General features: G+C 38.9%; 1 protein-coding gene across 5 annotated transcripts in view; it reads right to left on the reverse strand.

The window, feature by feature from the left end:
- The window catches only part of RAP1A (RAP1A, member of RAS oncogene family), a 94,245-nt gene that overhangs the window by 14,531 nt on the left and 57,102 nt on the right, over positions 1-22,612 (reverse strand). For all 5 annotated transcript variants that reach the window (XM_054685654.2, XM_016925690.4, XM_063815920.1 and 2 more), the window contains 3 exons: positions 7,920-8,003; positions 3,262-3,330; positions 1,169-1,225 (listed from right to left, as the gene is read on the reverse strand). In XM_054685654.2, the coding sequence (XP_054541629.1) occupies positions 1,169-1,225; positions 3,262-3,330; positions 7,920-7,976 (183 nt within the window). In that variant the 5' untranslated portion in view covers positions 7,977-8,003. The remainder of the gene's footprint in view (positions 1-1,168; positions 1,226-3,261; positions 3,331-7,919; positions 8,004-22,612) is intronic.

A 22,612-nucleotide genomic window follows, 5' to 3' on the forward strand; every position in this document is an offset into this window, starting at 1 on the left:
ATGCTTTTTTGAACTATCTGAAATGTTTCCATCATTTATAAAAATTATAGTGGAAAACTTTGTGCTGAATTTTAAACAACTTATCACATTTAAGAATGCCAGCCAGGTGCTATGGCTCACACCTATAATCCCAGCACTTTCAGAAGCAGAGCCAGGAAGAACACTTGAGGTCAGGAGTTCGAGATTAGCCTGGGCAACACAGCGAAACCACCTCTACAAAAAAAATTTTTTTATTAGCTGGGGGTGGTGGTACGTGCCTGTAATTCTAGCTACCCAGGAGGCTGAGGCAGGAAGACTGTTTGAGCCCAGGAGACTGCGGTGAACTATGATTGCACCACTACACCCTAGCCTAGGTGACAGAGCAAGACCTCGTCTCTTAAGAAAAACAAAAAACGAACCCATCCATTTTAAAGCTAAGAATTGCCTAATGTGTCAAGTCTATGTGCATGGAGAAAAATAAACAAAGAAAAGCAAAGATTGCTTAATGTATGTATTTTATGTGGCAGTATAACTGGAAACCATCAGTTATTAATAAAAATTATAAAGGTGATGGTATTAATGAAGAATAAAAGCAAATACACAATTCCATACTGCGTAACAGACATTATGCCTAATGATTTATAATTATTATCTCATTTGCTTATCACAAACACCTTATGATGTACTAACATCATTATACTCATTTAAAGATTAGAAAAAGGAGGCTCAAAATAATCCTAAATCTTCTGAGGAAGATTTTTGCCTTCTTCAGAAAACATGTATCTGTCACCAGCCCCTTGAGATGTCAAAATGCTAGTGAAAAGAAAAAATTATAAAAATTAATGACTATGGTGCCAAGAGACAAGGTCTTATTTAAACCCATAGAAATACAAATATTAACTAAAGGTCTAAATTTAAAATAAATTTTAAAAAATCACTGACAGCATAATCCTTACCTCAATGTAGGAAGAAACCCAACACACAGATTATTACAGGTGAACTTTGTGATATGTGAGCATGAACTACATCACAGTTGATTTCATATACTTAAGAATCCCTATGTTCAGAGAATTTCTTCTTAATCAGAATGATTACTTTTACTCAGAATTATCTGGATGACAAAACCTACTCAGATGACAAAACCTGCTCACAAATTAAAATCTATCAAAAAAAGAGAAAACATCCTTACTGTCCCTGCAGTATCCAGGATTTCGAGCATACACTGTTGGCAATCGACTTCAACTTGCTGTGGGGGCAAAAAAAAAAAAAAAAAAAGGTTAAAGAGTAACATCAAAATCTCATTCTGTTTTCTTCCCACCTCTTCCATCAAAGTAACTATTAACAAATACAAAGCCTGTCTCCAGCAGTATGCTGTAATGGCTGGGGGTAAACTTGGTACCACAATAAAGAACAGCGGTCTCAAGTACAGTCTATTCATATTACAGAAGCCAAGATGGTTAATGCTGAGTTTAGATATTTTCTGACCTCTGTAACGATTCTTATTTGTTATTAGAAAAGGCAAAAGTCATATTTTGAAATTTAAGGAAAACTTCAACGAACAAGTATAGTTCTAACAGAAAAAAAAGTACATATGTGTATTTATATTATCTCCAAAGAAAACAAAGTACAAAAATATTAAATGGCTCAAAATGCGCACAACATTTTGGGGTAAAGAAAATCTTGCCAACTTACCATGTTCAAGTTGTTAAAATTTTACTAAAATATGCAGAAAATTAAATACACAGTAAAATCTGAGTTTAAGACATAAAAGAAACACAGGAGTACTAAAATAAACAGCAATGAGCTAAAACAGTGCCTCAAGAAAAAGGCACTTTTCTAGAAAAGCTCTATGTGAAAGGTGAAATTTTATACACTGAGTTCTATTTACCCATTGGTCTTATAAAAGAAGAGAAGGTTGGTCTAATGAAAGTATCAACTATCAACTGTGTGGAAAACTGTTTTAATAAAGAAGGGATTAAGAAAAGTTAGTCCTTTAGAATTTTAGGTACAGATCTTGCTTTGCAGTTAAAGCTTTAACTAGCAACTTACTTTGGGGAAATTTCAGTAGAGCAACACTGTCTTCCAAAAATAAATGTGCTAACCTAAAGACTATTTTAAACTCTGCTTCTGTGTCAGATCAGACATTGATGAGGGGCACCACTGGTCAGACCACAAACTCATCCACCCCACCACTTATGGGACAAGTGTGATAATCTGCAAAATTTGTAACTGGGAATGTTCAGTGAATAATCAATTAGGACTATAGTTTCTTGATGTATCTAGAGCATAATTCTGTTTCCAATTTGAAGACAATGAAACTGCTCTACTAGTAGTCCTTCATGAACTAACAAATTAATTCAACAAAAGTTACAGCACTATTAAAGGTAAATTCTAAAAATGTCTTCAAAAGCAATCCTTTCCTATTAAAGTTTAATCTTTTTAAAAAATATTCTTGGCTACTAGCCTTTTATAACCTCCACCCCACCCAATATATTTGACATAGAAAATACTGAAAATTTTCCACAACTCTGGCTGGTCTTCTACAGAATATTTTTTGTCAAGACCAAGTACCTAATTTTTTTTCCCTTTTAAATAGACTTTATTAGAGCAGTTTTAGTTTCACAGCAAAACTGAGGGGAAGGTGCAGAGATTTCCCACATACTCCCTGCCACCACAAATGCATAGCCTCACCCCACCATCAACATCCTGCACCAGAGTGGTACATTTGTTACAACTGATGAACCCACATGAACACATCGTTATCACCAAGAGTCCACAGTTTACATTAGGATTTTCTTTTGGCATGGTACATTCTATGGGTTTTGACAAATGTATGGCATATAACCCAATTATAGTATTACACAGACTCTAATTTTTTGGTAGTCTAAAGGTATCTTTAAACTTATAAAACTAAACAAAAATAAAAATGTTCAGTCACTGGATAACTTCAAGCATAAAGGTGGTCTTAATTTTTGGTAACAAAAGAGTAAGTTGAAAACACACCTACTATTTATATGCAATTTTTTCATATGTGGCAACATTCCCCACCAGGAAAATGTCCACATTAAGGAACAAGTCACTAATCAGTAACAGAACATAGAGCTCTGAATATCAAAGTAGTATTCTGTTAAGAAATGTTCTGTCTTGATGAAACTTTTAAAAACAGATGCACAATATTTGTATCATTTCTCAAAACTATTTTCAAAAAGCAAATCTACAGATCAAATTTTAACATCATAAGGAACTACTTGTAAGCATGTGTGTACAAGTTTCACATTTTACCTTTCTGTAGGAATCTTCTATCGTTGGGTCATATTTTTCAACAAAAATTCCCTGAACAAACTGAACTGTCTGGGGGGAAAAAAAAGAGAAATATTAAAAAATTAAAGGAAAACTCCTTTGAATGTTACTTAACCTACAAATTATAATGATTAATCGAAATTATGTGAAAATTCTGGGTAAACACGTAAATGTAAAGTATAATATTATTATTAATTCTTTCAATATAAGGATACATCCATAACTAAGAGTACATTTATTATGAAAGGAGGTAGTCATGTTAAAAACTGTCATCAATACTGATAATACACTGTTAATTACATTAAGTCTTAATATACAAGGATACAAATAACATATCTGAACTAATTAAAACATGAAAAATTATCAATATTTAAACTCCTATTGCCCCTTTATATATCTATAGTAACTTTTATCCCATGCCCTCTGCACTTAATGGAGTGACAAAGGTTCTAATTTTTTTTTAAACACAGGGTCTTTGCTATGCTGCCTGGGCTGGCCTTGAACTCCTGAACTCAAGAGATCCTCCCGCCTCAGCCTCCCAGGTAGCTGGACCTCAAAGCAGCATCTTGTAAATTTGTTAAAGCCTTTCTAAATTGTGGTGGGAAAGAGAAAGGGAAATTTAAACTTACTGAATGTCTATTATGTTCCAGACATTAAGCTAGTCACTTTTAATTTATAACCACATTCAAATTTCACATTTGTCCCAGAAATAGTTATTCTTCCTATTTGCCAGCTGAGATTCAAACATACATCTTCCTGATTCCAAAGCCTTACTTTTTCTATTGGAAAATATTGCCCATTCATCTTTTTCAGATATTATCGACTTTTAAAGGCATCCAAAAGCACATACTAGAAAATACGTATTTATCATTCAGTAAGTGAAAAAAGTACAGAAGACGGTTTTAAGATATTTCCTAGGTAACTTTAAAACAGGGTCTGGTACATTATTGCCTAAAAAGCAAGGGTAAGAATTTTTTGTAGAGACAGTCTCACTATGTTGCCCAGGTTGGTTTCAAATTCCTGAGCTCAAGCAATCCTCCTGCCTTGGCCTCCTAAAGTGCTAGGAGTACAGCATGAGCCACTGCATCCAGCGTAGACTGCTTTGTATGTTTAAATTATGTGTCGTACTTAGAAGATGAGGTGATTAAATCCTTGATAAAAATCATGATTAAGGGCCGGGCGCGGTGGCTCACGCCTGTAATCCCAGCACTTTGGGAGGCCGAGGCGGGCGGATCACGAGGTCAGGAGATCGAGACCATCCTGGCTAACACGGTGAAACCCCGTCTCTACTAAAAATACAAAAAATTAGCCGGGCGTGGTAGTGGGCGCCTGTAGTCCCAACTACTCGGGAGGCTGAGGCAGGAGAATGGCGTGAACCCGGGAGGCGGAGCTTGCAGTGAGCCGAGACGGCGCCACTGCACTCCAGCCTGGGCGACAGAGCGAGACTCCGTCTCAAAAAAAAAAAAAAATCATGATTAAGGTTTTTGGTGTGATTATATCTTGAGTTGCCTTTGAATAATAGAAGCTTAGTAGGAGAAAGAAGTTTGTTTACTATATTTGAGTTAATCTCTTTAGCTCAAGCTAAAATAGTATATCAAATATTCCTCTGAGTAATTTAAGTGTAGATGACCTCAGTCCACATTCTTACCCTTGCTTTTTAGGCAATAATGTACCAGACCCTGTTTTAAAGTTACCTAGGAAATATCTTAAAACCGTCTTCTGTACTTTTTTCACTTACTGAATGATAAATACGTATTTTCTAGTATGTGCTTTGGGATGCCTTTAAAAGTCGATAATATCTGAAAAAGATGAATGGGCAATATTTTCCAATAGAAAAAGTAAGGCTTTGGAATCAGGAAGATGTATGTTTGAATCTCAGCTGGCAAATAGGAAGAATAACTATTTCTGGGACAAATGTGAAATTTGAATGTGGTTATAAATTAAAAGTGACTAGCCTGGGAGGCTGAGGCGGGAGGATCTCTTGAGTTCAGGAGTTCAAGGCCAGCCCAGGCAACATAGCATGCACCTGTAGTCCCAGCTACTTGGGTAGCTAAGGTGGGAGGATTGCTTAAGCGTAGGAGGTTGAAGATGCAGTGAGCCATGATCACGCCACTGCACTCCAGGGGAAGATGCTGATTCAAGATTTAAAAAAAAAAAAAAAAAAGGCAGTCTAATACAGCTTCCTAATATGCTTTAGGCTAGAGCAGAGAGTCTCAAAATATGGTCCAAGGCAGAGGCTCCCTAAGGTCAAACTATCTTCCTAACAATACTAAGATGTATTCTAAGAGGTACTCTTCTTCTTCTCTCATAAGTTTACAGTGGAATCTTCCAAAGGGTATAGAACATGTGCTATTGAAAGAGACTGGATACAGAAGCAGGCATAAGAGCCTATGTGCCTTCTATAAGCCAGACATTAATAAGACTTGCAAAAATGCAAAACAATCCAACGTTTCTCATTTCTTTCTTACTAAAAGTAATGTTTGACTACTCCTCTGAATCTTATCCTCTGTCTTAATTTTCAGGGACATCTCATTCATTCATTCACATAGATTATAATTTTATTCCTCAGGTTTTTGTACTGGATCATCTCCTCTTTCCCTCTCCTGTATCCTTATTTTCCTCTCCAGTGGAGAGGAATTGCCCCCAGCATACAAATATGCTTTACTATCTCCAATTCTAAAACAAAAACAAAAACCTCCCTTAACCCCAATATCTCTCCAGCTTCTGCCCCCATTCTCTGTCCCCTCTCATAATCAAGCTTCTTCAAATGTCTATATTCCATTTCCTCAGCTCTCATTTAATCTTCAACCCACCCCATTATGGTTATGGCAACATGACCTGACTAAAGCTGCTTCCTTTATCATGTCCAACTGCCTCTATGCTCTCTGATCATCTCTTTCCTCTTTTTTACTTGACTTTTGAGGAATCAAGTAAAGACACCTTCTTCTATGCTAGATCCTCCAATCCTATCTACTTTCTAAAGGTTGAGAGGTACTCAGAGCTCAGTCCTGGGCTCTGCTCTTCTTTCTCTAGTATCTCCCTAGACCTCTTTCACTCCTATGGACTTTTTCCAAAATTATTTTTGAAAAGGTAATTCATGGACATAGGACTAAATTCAAAAAGGCACAAAAGGCTATGCAGTGATAACTAAGCTTATCTACCACCCTTGTTCCCAGCTATCCAATCCTACTCCCAAGAAAGTAACTGATGTTATTCATAGCTTATTTAACCTTGCAGAGATACTCTATGATTTTACAGGTATCTACCCTCAGCCTACATTTTTTAAAATATAAAACACAAATTATAGTCTACACTGTTTAGTACCTTTTTCCTCTCTAATAATATATCTTGGATATCATTACATATCGGTATATATAGAGCTATTGCATTCTAATGGCTGTATTCTACTCTGAAAATGTATTAAAATTTACTTAACTAGCCCCTTAATGGAATACATTTAGGTTGTTTCCAGACTCTGGTCACTGTAAAGAATGTTGCGATGTTCCCTGACCACACCATTTTGCACATGTGAACTTATATGTGGGCTACATTTTTAGAGAGGGAATCGCTGAATTGAAAGTTATATGCCATTAAAAATGACAGATATTCTCAAACATTCTTGACAGAGGTACTGACTTACATGCCTAACAGCAATGTAACTCTCATGAAATTAAATATCATCACCATATTGATGGCACCCAAAATCATATCACCGGCCTCTCTTTTTTATTACTTCAACATGTCACAAACATAAAATTTGACATGACTCTTTGATTTGGACTCTGCTCCTTCTCCACTGTTTCCCTTCTTCTTTTAATCCATCCATAAAATTAGTAGCTCAAACTAGAAACTTGGGAGCCATCCTTGACAGCTCCTTCTCTCCTAGTCCCCATATCAATCTAGCACCAAGTTATGTCAGTTCTACCACTTACTCGATCCTCAAACATTTACTTCTCTTTGCTTAACTGCCATGGTCCTAATCCAAGCTTCCATAAACAATTATCTGGTATACAGTATTAACTCCCAATTTGTCTCCCACATCCATTCTGCCTTTCTTCTAAATTAATCTGTATTTTTCTTTCAGAGTATCTCGCTCACAAGTATAACCAAGTAGTTCTTTGTGTATTTATTACATCTCCTCCACTATAATGCAAGCTCCATAAGAAACTATGACTGTTTTCATTCACTGTTGTGACCCTAGAATCTGACACTGTAGAAACTCAATAACTATGTACTAAATAAAAACAGCATGAACACAAAAAATGACCTTCATTCGATCTAAGTCTAGGGTGGAAGCAGGTGAGGAATTATCCCACTAGAATCTGTAATAATCAGTTTCCCCCAATACAATGTAAATTCCTTAAAAAGAGAACAATCTTACTCCTCTCTGCATCATCAACACTGGTGCTTGACATATAAGATAGCCAATAAATATTTGGTAAATATAAGAATAAATGAGCCAATGTTATAAAACTATATACATCTGTGGTTATTAAATGATTTCCTGTCCTTTGTGGGACAGATATCAGATATATAATAATGCCACCTTTTCTCTTTGGCATCTAGAAGTCTGAAAGCAAGGAAATGTCAAAATTCTTCTTGTATTATATTAATCAGTTACAGTTAGGTGGCTAACTTACCAGAGCAGACTTCCCAACGCCTCCTGAACCAAGGACCACTAGCTTGTACTCACGCATGATGTGATCTGTTTAAATACTGACGATCTGAAAAACAAACAAACAAAAAAATCAAAGATTAAGAAACATGCTAACAGTCTAATAATGTACACTACTGCATCAAACATAGGAGTTTGTTTTGTTTTTTTCCTTGTAAGACTATCAAAGGGACAACAGAAGCTACATGGCAAAATCCATACAGATTTTAACATAAGTTTATAGGATTACTTTCAGATATTTTAATTCACCGAAGATCATCTTTGACTAGGCATCAATTATGTTCATATTACTTCTAAAAATCTTTGATTAGAAAACAAGATGATTAAATCCAACAGTTGATAATCTTATGACTACAATGATAAACCCAATTCTTTGCAAAGCTATCATTTAAACAACTTATGTACTGTTTAAAAACATTCACTCATGAGCTTTAATATAATGTACATGCTATTTTATTTGCTTAAAATATCTACAGTAATTCTATACTATTTTGTTCATTATTGTATTATAGCTGAACCATTTAAAATGTCATCTTGAAAATAATTAAAGATGTGAACAGGAGATCAGATGAAATTGCTAAACACTATAGGCAGTTATTAGCAATATACGCCATAAGGCCCAAAATAGCCAGAGAAAATAAAAGGAACGTAAACTTTATTTTTTATCTCCATGATTATCTTAAAAGGTATAAAAACAGGAAATAATTTTCAGTGGCCGCGGTGGAATAACTAGAAACAGACTTTTCAACCCACAATAACAGCCAGAACAGTGAACAAAAAAATATAAAACTCTTTTTAGATATTGGATAATAAGCAGCGTAGGACTGTGATTTCTGAGATGCAAAAGAAATGAAGTGAGACCTAACACTGCCCTGGCTTTCTGCCTAGAGGCATTTTTCAGTCTGTGGTGAAGGGAGAAAGAACTCAAGCAGAGCTTGGAAGTGGGCCAGAGAAGTGGAAGCTAAGCATATAAAATTCCAGAAATCTGCAGAAGGATTCACTTGAGTCTGTGGCCAAGCCCAGCACACAGACTAACTTCAAAAGGTAAGGCAAAGAATAAATAGAGATTTACAGGTGGAACAATTCCCAGAGTCATATGGTTCTGACTAGAAGTCTTCCTTGTTGAAAAACTAGGAATTCACTAGAAACCTCAGAAGACTCTTATCTTAGTAGCAAAGCTAAATAAGCTCTAGAGTAAATGATATTCTAGATGCTTCCTAACGAAGCTTAAAACAAGGCTCAAAAGGATGGAGTCGATCCACGTGTAACTCAACCACTTGTCTGAACAAAGTCCAAAATTCTTTAAAAGAAGCAGAAAAAAAAAATTCCACCACTCAACCATATAAAATTAACAATGTCCAGCATCCAATAAAAAATTAATAGAAATGTGAAGAAAGAAAATGTGACCTGAGGCCGGGTGCAGTGGCTCACGCCTGTAATCCCAGCACTTTGGGAGGTCGAGGCGGGTGGATCACGAGGTCAGGAGATCGAGACCATCCTGGCTACCATGGTGAAACCCCATCTCTACTAAATGTACAAAAAATTAGCCAGGCGTGGTGGCAGGTGCCTGTGGTCCCAGCTACTTGGGAGGCTGAGGCAGGAGAACGGTGTGAACCCAGGAGACGGAGCTTGCAGTGAGCTGAGATGGCGCCACTGCACTCCAGCCTGGGCGACAGAGCGAGACTGCGTCTCAAAAAAAAAAAAAAAACAAAGTGACCTGAAACCAGAGTGAAATAAATCAGCTGAAACCATCCCAGAAACGAGATGATGAAATTAGCCAATGAGGACTCTAAAACGGCTATTATAAATACGCTCAAAAATTTAAAGAAAAAAATGAGGAAGAAAATGGCACACATAATAATAAGAACCAAAAAGAACTTACAGTATTCAAAAACAGTATGTGAAATAGAAATATCACTGGAGGGTATTAACAATATATTAAATACTGCAGAAGGAAAGTTCGGGGGATCTGAAGACACAGCAACAGAAAATACACAAATTTAAACAAAGTTAAAATGTGATGAGAATAAGAGGAAAGAAGAGAAGGGGAAAGGGAGACAGGAGAGAGGGAAGAAAGAAGCAAGGGTAGAAGGGTTAGGGGTGTAATAAGAAAGAAAAGAAAAAGAAAAAAAAAAGACTAGAACTACAGGACAATACCAAGCTATCAAGCAGTATAATATATATGTAACTGGAATGGGGAGCAGTGCATTTGAAGAAATAATGACATTTTCGAAATTTGATAAAACTGATATATCTGGCCAGGTGCAGTAGCTTATGCCTGTAATTCCAGCACTTTGGGAGGCCAAGATGGGCAGATCACTTGAGGCCAGGAATTAAGAGACCAGCCTGGATAATATGGTGAAACTTCATCTCTACCAAAAATACAAAAAATTAGCTGAGCATGGTGGCATGTGCCTATGGTCCCAGCTACTTGGGAGGCTGAGGTAGGAGAACCCCTTGAGCTCGGAAGGCAGAGGTTGCAGTGATCTGTGATTGTCCCACTGCACTCCAGCCTGGGCGATAGAGTGAGACCCTGTCTCAAAAACAAAAACAAAAAACAAAAAACAAAAACAAAAACAAAGACCCATCTACACATCCAAGTAACTCAATGAGCCCCCCTCCTGAAGGAGTATAAACACAAAGAAAACCACAACGAGGCACAATAATCAAATTCCTGAAAAGCTGTCAAAACCAGAAAATCTTACAAGAAGCCAGAGGGAAAAAATTTAGATAGAAACAAAGTTAAAATATACAGACTTTGGCCAGGCACGGTGGCTCACGTCTGTAATCCCAGCACTTTGGGAGGCCAAGGTGGGCAAATTGCCTGAGCTCAGGAGTTCGCGACCAGCCTGGGCAACACGGCGAAACCCCCTCTCTACTAAAGTACAAAAAATTAGCTGGGCGTGGTGGTGTGAGCCTGTCGTCTCAGCTACTTGGGAGGCGGAAGCAAGAGAATCGCTTGAACCTGGGAGGCAGTGGTTACAGTGAGCCGAGATTGCACCACAGCACTGCAGCCTGGGCAACAGAGCAAGACTCCGTCTCAAAAAAAAAAAAAAAAAAGAAAGAAAAAAAAATATATACACATACACACACACACACACACACACACACACACACACACACACACACACACACAGAGAGACTTCTTGTGAAGCTATGCAAGACAAGAAAATAGAACATCTATAAAACAAAGAAAAAACTGGTCAACCTACAATGATAAATACAATGAATATATGTTGAAGAAATGAAAGTAAAAGATTTTTCCCAGACCTTATCCTCCTGGTGGGGGCAGGAAAAAAAAAAAAAAGCTGGAGGCAAAAAGTTCGCCAGCATACATTTAAATCATGAATAAGTCTTTTTTTTTTTTTTTTTTTTTTTTTGAGACAGGGTCTCACTCTGTTGCCCAGGCTGGAGTACAAGGAATACAGCGGTGTGATCATAGCTCACCCAAGATCCCAAGCTCCTAGGCTCAGGCAATCCTCCCACCTCAGCCTCCTGAGCAGCTGGCACTACAGGAGTGCACCACCACACTTGGCTAATGTTTCTAATTTTTTTGTAGACACAGAGTCTCACTATGTTACCTAGGCTGGTCTCAAACTCCTGGGCTCAAAGGCTCCTCCCACCTTGGCCTCCCAAAGTGCTGGGATTACAGGCATGAGCCAGCACACCCAGCCACAAAAGTAATTTCACCACTTAAATCAAAAATGGTAACAATCACAGGGTTTACATGTAGAAGTAAAATATATTACAATAGTAGAAGAGAGAGAAATAGAATACTTAAGGTCCTTAGATTATATATGAAGTAATATAGTATGTTTTGAAAGTAAATTCTCATATGTTAAAGAAGTATATTGTAAGTCCCAGAGCAACCACTAAAAAACAAACAAAATTCAACTCAGGCTAGGTGTGGTGGCTCACGCCTATAATCCCAGCACTTTGTGAGGCTGAGGTGGGTGGATCACCTGAGGTCAGGAGTCGGAGACCAGCATGGCCAACATGGCAAAATCCCATCTCTACTAAAAATATAAAAATTAGCTGGGCATGGTGGCAGGCGCCTGTAATCCCAGCTACTTGGGAGGCTGAGGCAGGAGAATTGCTTAAACCCAGGAGACAGAGGTTGCAGTGAGCCAAGATTATGCCACTGCACTCCACCCTGGGCAACAGAGCGAGACTCCATGTCAAAAAAAAAAAAAAAATTCAACTCAATCAAAAAGAAAGTATGAAAAATGCAAACAAATAAGCAAAAAATAGCAAAGAAAAAAAATGGGACAAATACAAGGCAAAAGGCAAGATGGTAGAATTGAAAGGAAATCACATCATTACCTTAAATGCAAATTGTCTAAACATTCCAATTCAAAGGCAATATAAAAAAGCAAGACCTAACTATATGTTGCTTCAAGAAACAATCTTTAAATATGGATATAGGAAAAAACATCTATTGGTAACAAAGTCACAGTTGCTGCTAATATTACTGCTGTGTTTTGTTGCCTGCATTCAAAATAGAAACACTGAATTTCATTCAGAGGTTAGTGAAAAAAAAAGATATATAGATATAAAAATATTTTTTCTTTCTATAAGAGTATTGGGAACCCTGGATTAAGAATCCCTACCTACTTTAAACAGTTACCATTTTAGGTTACTTTAGTCCAGTTCTCAAACTTTTTGGTTCCAGGTCTTCTTTATAAACTAACTTTTTTTTTTTTTTTTTTTTTTTTTTGAGATAGGGTCTCACTCTGTTGCTCAGGCTGGAGTGCAGTGGCACAATCACAACTCACTGCAGTCTCCACCTCCCTTGCTCAAGTCATCCTTCCACCTCAGCCTCCTGAGTAGCTGGGACTACAGACATGCACCACCACAACTGGGTAATTTTCTTTTTCTTTTTCTTTTTTTTTCTCTTTTGCAGAGATGGGGTCTCATTATGTTGCGCAGGCTAGTCTCAAACGATTCAAATTCCCAAAAGTGAGAATCACTTGTGCCCAGGAGTTTGAGACTAGCCTGGGCAACATAATGAAAGAGGCCATTAAGTAAGGCTCAAGACGCCTCGGCCTCCCAAAGTGCTGGAATTATAGGTGTGAACCACCGTGCCTAGCCAACACTTTTACATTCTTTTTTTTTCAACAGTATCAATAATCACTTTATTATACTTTAAATTCTGGAATACATGTGCAGAACGTGCAGGTTTGTTACATTGGTATACATGTGCCATGGTGGTTTGCTGCACCCATCAACCTGTCATCTACATTAGGTATTTCTCCTAATGCTATCCCTCCCCTTGCCCCCCACCCCCCGACAGGCCCTGGCGTGTGACCTTCTCCTCCCTATGTCCATGTGTTCTCACTATTCAACTCCCACTTATGAGTGAGAACATGTGGTGTTTGGTTTTCTGTTCCTGTGTTAGTTTGCTGAGAATGATGGTTTCCAACTTCATCCATGTCCCTGCAAAGGACATGAACTCATTCTCTTTCATGGCTGCATAGTATTCCATGTGTATATATGCCACATTTTCTTTATCCAGTCTATCATTGATGGGCATTTGGGGTTGGTTCCAAGTCTCTGCTATTGTGAATAGTGCTGCAATAAACATATGTGTGCATGTGTCTTTATAGTAGAATGATTTATAATCCTTTGGGTATATACCCAGTAATGGGATTGCTGGGTTAAATGGTATTTCTGGTTCTAGATCCTTGAGGAATCACCACACTGTGTTCCACAAAGGTTGAACTAATTTACACTCCTACCAACAGTGTAAAAGCATTCCTGTTTCTCCATATCCTCTCCAACATATGTTGTTTCCTGACTTTTTAATGATCGCTATTCTAACTGGTGTGAGATGGTATCTCATTGTGGTTTTGATTTGCATTTCTCTAACGACCAGTGATGATCAGCTTTTTTTCATATGTTTGTTGGCTGCATAAATGTCTTCTTTTGAGAAGTGTCTGTTCATGTCTTTCGCCCATTTTTTGATGAGGTTGTTTTTTTTTTGTAAATTTGTTTAAGTTCCTTGTAGATTCTGGATATTAGCCCTTTGTCAGATGGATAGATTGCAAAAATTTTCTCCCATTCTGTAGGTTGCCTGTTCGCTTTGCTGATAGTTTCTTTTGCTGTGCAGAAGCTCTTTGGTTTAATTAGATCCCATTTGTGGCATTTTGGCTTTCGTTGCCATTGCTTTTGGTGTTTTAGCCATGAAGACTTTGCCCATGCCTATGTCCTGAATGGTATCGCCTAGGTTTTCTTCTCGGGTTTTTATGGTTTTAGGGCTTATGTTTAAGTCTTTAATCCATCTTGACTTAATTTTTATATGAGGTGTAAGGAATGAGTCCAGTTTCAGTTTCCTGAACCAGTTTTCCCAACACCATTTATTAAATAAGGAATCCTTTCCCCACTGCTTGTTTTTGTTAGGTTCATCAAAGATCAGATGGTTGTAGATATGTGGTGTTATTTCTGAGGCCTCTGTTCTGTTCCATTGGTCTATGTATCTGTTTTGGTACCAGTACCATGCTGTTTTGGTTGCTGTAGCCTTATAGTATAGTTTGAAGTCCGGTAGTGTGATACCTCCAGCTTTGTTCTTTTTGCTTAGCACCATCTTGGCTATATGGGCTGTTTTTTGGTTCCATATGAAATTTGAAGTAGTTTTTTTTCTAATTCTGTGAAGAAACTCAATGGTAGCTTGATGGGGAGAGCACTGAATCTATAAATTACCTTGGGCAGTATGACCATTTTCACGATATTGATTCTTCCTATCCATGAGCATGGAATGTTTTTCCATTTGTTTGTGTCCTCTCTTATTTCCTTGTGCAGCGGTTTGTAGTTCTCCTTGAAGAGGTCCTTCACATCCCTTGTAAGTTGCATTACTAGGTATTTTATTCTCTTGGTAGCAATTGTGAATGGGAGTTCACTCATGATTTGGCTATTATTGGTGTATAGGAATGTTTGTGATTTTTGCACATTGATTTTGTATCCTGAGACTTCGCTGAAGTTGCTTATCAGCTTAAGGAGTTTTTGGGCTGAGACGATGGGGTTTTCTAAATATATAATTATGTCATCTGCAGAGACAATTTGACTTCCTCTCTTCCTGTTTGAATACCCTTTATTTCTTTCTCTTGCCTGACTGCCTTGGCCAGAACTTCCAATACTATGTGGTGAGAGGGCACCTTGTCTTGTGCCAATTTTCAAAGGGAATGCTTCCAGCTTTTGTCCATTCAGTATGATACTGGCTGTGGGTGTGTCATAAATAGCTCTTATTATTTTGGGATATGTTCCATCAGTACCTAGTTTACTGAGAGTTTTTAGCATGAAGGGGTGTTGGATTTTATCAAAGGCCTTTTCCACATCTATTGAGATAATCTTGTGTTTTTTGTCATTGGTTCTGTTTATATGATGGATTATATTTATTGATTTGCATATGTTGAACCAGCTTTGCACCCCAGGGATAAAGCCAACTTGATCGCGGTGGATAAGGTTTTTGATGCGCTGCTGGATTCAGTTTGCCAGTATTTTATTGAGGATTTTTGCATCGATGGTCATCAGGGATATTGGCCTGAAATTTTCCTTTTTTGTTGTGTCTCTGCCAGGTTTGGGTATCAGGATGACGCTGGCCTCATAAAATGAGTTAGGGAGCAGTCGCTCTTCTTCTGTTGTTTGGAATAGTTTCAGAAGGAATGGTACCAGCTCCTCTTTGTACCTCTGGTAGAATTCCGCTGTGAATCTGTCTGGTCCTGGACTTTTTTTGGTTGGTAGGCTATTATTTACTGCCTCAATTTCAGAACTTGTTATTGGTCTATTCAAGGAGTCGACTTCTTTGTGGTTTAGTCTTGGGAGGGTATATGTATCCAGGAATTTATCCATTTCTTCTAGCTTTTCTAGTTTATTTGCATAGAGGTGTTTATATTCTCTGGTGGTAGTTTGTATTACTGTGGGATCAGTGGTGATATCCCCTTTATCACTTTTTATTGCATCTATTTGATTCTTCTCTTTCCTTCTTTTTTAGTCTGGCTAGTGGTCTATTTTGTTAATCTTTTCAAAAAACCAGCTCCTGGATTCATTGATTTTTTGAAGGTTTTTTTGTGTCTCTATCTCCTTCAGTTCTGCTCTGATCTTAGTTATTTCTTGTCTTCTGCTAGCTTTTGAATTTGTTTGCTCTTGCTTCTCTAGTTCTTTTAATTGTGATGCTAGGGTGTTGATATTAGATCTTTCCTGCTTTCTCCTCTGGGCATGTAGTGCTATAAATTTCCCTCAAAAAACTGCTTTAGCTGTGTCCCAGAGATTCTGGTACGTTGTGTCTTTGTTCTCATTGATTTCAAAGAACTTATTTATTTCTGCCTTAATTTTGTTATTTACCCAGTAGTCATTCAGGAGCAGGTTGTTCAGTTTCCATGTAGTTGTGCAGTTTTGAGTGAGTTTCTTAATCCTGAGTTCTAATTTGATTGCACTGTGGTCTGAGAGACTTATGATTTCCATTCCTTTACATATGCTGAGGAGTATTTTACTTCCAATTATGTGGTCAATTTTAGAATAAGTGTTATGTGGTGCTGAGAAGAATGTATATTCTGTTGATTTGGGGTGGACGGTTCTGCAGATGTCTATTAGGTCCGCTTGGTCCAGAGCTGGGTTCAAGTTCAGAATATCCTTGCTAATTTTCTGTCTCGTTGATCTAATATTGACAGTGGTGTGTTAAAGTCTCCCACTATTATTGTGTGGAAGTCTAAGTCTCTTTGCAGGTCTCTAAGAACTTGCTTTATGAATCTGGGTACTCCTGTATTGGGTCCATATATATTTAGGATAGTTAGCTCTCACTGCATTGATCCCTTTATCATTATGTAATGCCACTGTCTTTTTTTAATCTTTGTTGGTTTAAAGTCTGTTTTATCAGAGACTAGGATTGCAACCCCCGCTTTTTTTTTTTTTTTTTTTGGCTTTCCATTTGCTTGGTAAATATTCCTCCATCCCTTTATTTTGGGCCTATGTGTGTCTTTGCACGTGAGATGGGTCTCCTGAATACAGCACACTGATGGGTCTTGACTCTTTATCCAATTTGCCAGTCTGTGTTTTTTAATTGGGGCATTTCGCCAATTTACACTTAAGGTTAATATTGTTATGTGTGAATTTGATCTGGTTATTTTGCACATTAGTTGATGCAGTTTCTTCATAGCGTCATTGGTCTTCATATTTTGGTATGGTTTTTGCAGTGGCTGGTACCGGTTTTTCCTTTCCATATTTAGTGCTTCCTTCAGGGCCTCTTGTAAGGCAGGCCTGGTGGTGACAAAATCCCTCAGCATTTGCTTGTCTGTAAAGGATTTTATTTCTCCCTCGCTTATGAAGCTTAAGTTTGGCTGGATATGAAATTCTGGGTTGAAAATTATGTTTTAAGAATGCTGAATACTGGCCCCCACTCTCTTCTGGCTTGTAGGGTTTCTGCTGAGAGATCCACTGTTATTCTGATAGGCTTCCCTTTGTGGGTAACGTGATCTTTCTCTCTGGCTGGCCTTAACGTTTTTTCCTTTGTTTCAACCTTGGTGAATCTGACGATTATGTGTTTTAGGGTTGCTCTTCTTGAGGAGTATCTTAGTGATGTTCTCTGTATTTCCTGAATTTGAATGTTGGTCTGTCTTGCTAGGTTGCGGAAGTTCTCCTGGATAATATCCTGGAGCATTTTCCAACTTGGTTCCATTCTCCCCGTCACTTTCAGGTATACCAATCAATCGTAGGTTTGGTCTTTTCACATAGTCCCACATTTCTTGGGGGCTTTGTACATTCCTTTTCATTCTATTTTCTCTAATCTTGTCTTCACACTTTAATTCATTAAGTTGATCTTCAATCTCTGATATCCTTTCTTCGACTTGATCAATTCAGCTATTGATACTTGTGTATGCTTCACAAAGTTCTCGTGCTATGTTTTTCAGCTCCATCAGGTCATTTATGTTCTTCTCTAAACTGGTTATTCTAGTTAGCAGTTCCTGCAACCTTTTATCAAGGTTCTTAGCTTCCTTGCATTGGGTAAGAACAGGCACTTTAGCTTGGAAGAGTTTGTTATTATCCACCTTCTGAAGCCTACTTCTGTGAATTCATCAAACTCATTTTCCATCCAATTTTGTTCCCTTGCTGGAGGAGTTGTGATCCTTTGGAGGAGAAGAGGCATGCTGGTTTTCGGAATTTTCAGCATTTTTCCCCTGAGATGGAGTTTCACTCTGTTGTCCAGGCTGGAGTGCAATGGCACAATCTTGGCTCACTGCAACCTCCGCCTCCTTGAGTTCAAGTGATTCTCCTGCCTCAGTCTCCTGAGTAGCTGGCACCAACCATTATAAATGCACCACACCTGGCTAACTTTTGTATTTTTAGTAGAGACGGGGTTTCACCATGTTGGCCAGGCTGGTCTCAAACTCCTGACCTCACGATCCGTCTGCCTCAGCCTCCCAAAGGGCTGGGATTACAGGCGTGAGCCACCACATCCAGCAGTTTTCAGTATTTTTGTGCTGGTTTTTCCTCATCTTCATGGATTTATCTACCTTTAGTCTTTGTGCTGAGGACCTTTGGATGAGGTTTTTGCATGGGCTTCCTTTTTGTTGATGTTGATGTTATTGCTTTCTGTTTGTTAGTTTTCCTTCTAACAGTCTGGCCCCTCTTCTGCAGGTCTGCTGGAGTTTGCTGGAGGTCCACTCCAGACCCTGTTTACCTGGGTGTCACCAGCAGAGGCTGTAGAACAGCAAAGATTGCTACCTGCTCCTTCCTCTGGAAGCTTCATCCCAGAGGAGCACCTGCCAAATGCCAGCTCAACCTCTCCTGTATGAGGTGTCTGTCAAACCTGCTGGTGAGAGGTGAAGCCAACTGGACTTCCTGGGTCGAGTGGGGACTTGGAAAACTTTTGCGTCTAGCTAAAGGATTGTAAATGCACTCTGTAAAAACACACCAATCAGCACTCTATGTCTAGCTAAAGGATTATAAATGCACCAATCAGCACTCTGAAAAAAGCACCAATCAGAGCTCTGTGTCTAGCTAAAGGATTGTAAATGCACCAACCAGCATTCTGTAAAATGGACCAATCAGCAGGACATGGGCAGGGACAAATAAGGGAATAAAAGCTGGCCACCCCAGCCAGCAGTCGCAACCCGCTTGGGTGCCCTTCCACGCTGTGGACACTTTGTTCTTTCGCTCTTCATAATAAATCTTGCTGCTGCTCACTCTTTGGGTCCGTGCCACCTTTAAGAGCTGTTAACACTTGCCACGAAGGTCCGTGGCTTCATTCTTGAAGTCAGCGAGACCAAGAACCCACCGGAAGGAACCAACTCTGGACACACTGGGAGGTGTCTCCCAGTCAGGAGGCACGGGGATCAGGGATCCACTTAAGGAGGCAGTCTGTCCCTTAGCAGAGCTTGAGTGCTATGCTGGGAGATCTGCTGCTCTCTTCAGAGCTGGCAGGCAGGAACATTTAAGTCTGCTGAAGCTGTGTGCACAGCTGCCAATTCCCCCAGGTGCTCTGTACCAGGGAGATGGGAGTTTTAACTATAAAGCCCCTGACTGGGGCTGCTGCCTTTCTTTCAGATGCCCTTCCCAGAGAGGAATAATCTAGAGAGGCAGTCTGGCTACAGTGGCTTTGCCATGCTGCAGTCTGACCTTCCCGGAGGCTTTGTTTACATTGTGAGGGGAAAACCGCTTACTGAAACCTCAGTAATGGCAGACGCCCCACCTCCCACCAAGCTGGAGTGTCCCAGGTCAACTTCAGAATGCTGTGCAGAGAATTTCCAGCCAGTGATCTTAGCTTGCTGGACTCCATGGGGTTGGGACCTGCTGAGCAAAACCACTTGGCTCCCTGGCTTCAGCCCCCTTTCCAGGGGAGTGAACAGTTCTGTCTTGCTGGGGTTCCAGGTGCCACTGGGTACAAAAAAAAAAGAAAAGAAAAACCTCCTACAGCTAGCTCAGTGTCTGCTCAAACAGCCGCCCAGTTTTGTGCCTGAAACCCCAGACCCTGGTGGTGTAGGGACCCAATGGAATCTCCTGGTCTGCGGGTTGCAAAAACTGTGGGAAATGTGTAGTATCTGGGCTGAATAGCACCGTTCCTCATGGCACAGTCCCTCACGGCTTCCCTTGGCTAGGGGAGGGAGTTCGCTGACCCCTTGCACTTCCCGGATGAGGCGATGCCCCACCCTGCTTCTGCTAGCCCTCCATGAGCTACACCCACTGTCTAACCCAGTCCCAGTGAGATGAACTGGGTACCTCAGTTGGAAATGCAGAAATCACCTGCCTTCTGCGTTGGTCTCTCTGGGAGCTGCAGACCGGAGCTTTTCCTATTTGGCCATCTTACCCGGAACCCCCACTTTTACATTCTTAAGAGCTTTCATTTATCTGGGTTCTGAGGAAAAGATGTTGGATTTTTTTTCCCAAAATGCTTTTACTGCATTTACTGATAGTATATGGTTTTTCTTTTTATTGTATCAATATGTCTACTCTTACCACTTCTATTGACATTGCACTAAGCTAGGTATAGTACATATGCAAAAGGAAGAAGTAAAACTGTTTTTATCCACAGATGACAATCCTGTATGTAGGAAATCTTAAGGAATATACAAAAATGCTACCAGACTATCAAGTGAATTTAGCGAAGTTGCAGGATAAAAAGTTGATACAAAAAAAAAAAACCCCACCTGAACAGTCATGTGCTGCATAATGACATTTCAGTCAACAGACTCTATTACATATACGGTGGTGGTCTTACAGATTATAATAACATTTTTACTGTAACTTTTCTATGTTTAAACATACAAATACCATTGTGTTACAACTGCCTACAGTATTCTGTACAGTAATATGATGTACAGGTTTGTAGCCTACAAGCAGTAGGCTATACAATACAGCCTAGGTATGTGGTATGCTATATTATACATCCAGATTTGTGTAAGTACACTCTATGGTGTTCACACAATGATTAAATTGATTAACAAGGCATTTCTCCCCATTATGAAGCAACATGTGACTGTATTTCTATACACTGGCAAAGAACTGAAAATTGAAATTAAAAAAAATGCCATTTACAAAAACATCCAGTAAGAAACTACTTAGAGATACATTTAGCAAAATATGTGCAAGACTTATATACCAAAACTATAAAACATGGCTGAAATTAAAGACTTAATAGAGAGCTATGCCATATATTAGTATTTGCCCATATTATTAGTAAGATGTCATTCTCTTCATGTTGATCTGCAGATTCAATGCAAACTCAATCAGCAGTGTTTGTAGAAACTGACAAGATAACTTTAAAACTTATATGAAAATGCAAATAATTCAGAAAAGCTAATATGGTTTTAAAAAAGAACAAAGTCTTATATTATCTGATTTCTAGACTATAAAACTGTAGTAATACATATTGTGTGATATCAGCATAACGACAAACATACAAATCAGGGAAACCAAATTAAGTCCAGAAGTAGAAACACAGCAACACATTAATTCATTTTTAATAAAGGTATATTGTGACACCCCATCCTGCAAGACAGCTCTCAATCAATGATCCTGGTCTCCTTGTATTCATACGTTGTATCGTTCCCTCTCATTATACATATCCTTGAATAAGTTCCCTCCCATGCTGAATCAAGATTCGTCATGTGACCAATACGATACGGCAGAAGCTAAAATATGTGACTTCCAAGTCTAGATCCTAAAAGGCACCGCAGGTTGTGGTGTGGTCTCTTGGATCATTTGCTCTGAGAGAAGCCAGTCACCATGTCAGGTGAACACCAGCCCTTCAGAGAGGCACGCCTGAAGAGGAGCTGAGGACTCCTATCAAGAACCAGCACCAACTTGCCAATTATGTTAGTGAACCACCTTTGAAGCTTATCTTGATTTTAGTCAGCCTTAAAACAAATATCTGCAGCCTCATGAGATATCATGAGCTAGAACCCTCCAACCAAGCCACTCTCAAATCCCTGATCCACAGAAACTGTGACAGAAAAAAAATGATTATTGTTGTTTTAAGCCAATAAAATTTGGGTCAATTGGTTACAGAGCAATAGATCATTAACACAACACAAGTAATTCAATGTGTAGAAGACAGTATTTTCAACAAGCCAAGCTGAGAAACAATGTTAACTTCAACTTCTGTCTTTGTAATAGCCAAAAATCTACAGACAACCCAAGTATCTATCAAGCGGTGAGTAGATAAATTGTGATATATTCAACTGACGGAATACTACTCAGTAATGAATGTAAGGAATGAATTACTTGCAACATGGATGAATCTCAAAAACATGTTCAGCAAAATAAGACAGACACAATGAGTAATATTCTGTAATTCTACTTTTATAAAAATCTAGAAAAGGCCGGGCACGGTGGCTCATGTCTGTAATCCCAGCACTTTGGGAGGCCGAGGTAGGCGGATCACCTGAGGTCAGGAGTTCGAGACCAGCCTGGCCAATATGGTGAAACCTCGTCTCTACTAAAAATACAAAAATTAGCTGGGTGTGGTGGCACGCACCTGTAATCCTGGCTACTCGGGAGGCTGAGGCAGGAGAATTGCTTGAACATGGGAAGCGGAGGGTACAGTGAGTTGAGATTGTACCACTGCACTCCAGCCTGCACAACAGAGAAAGACTCGGTCTCTTAAAAAAAAAAAATCTAGAGAAGATAAAATAAAATCTAGAAAAGATAAAACAGTGACAGAAAGCTGTT

Source organism: Pan troglodytes, chromosome 1 (genome assembly GCF_028858775.2).
Source record: "Pan troglodytes isolate AG18354 chromosome 1, NHGRI_mPanTro3-v2.0_pri, whole genome shotgun sequence".
Taxonomy (NCBI): Eukaryota; Metazoa; Chordata; class Mammalia; order Primates; family Hominidae; genus Pan; species Pan troglodytes.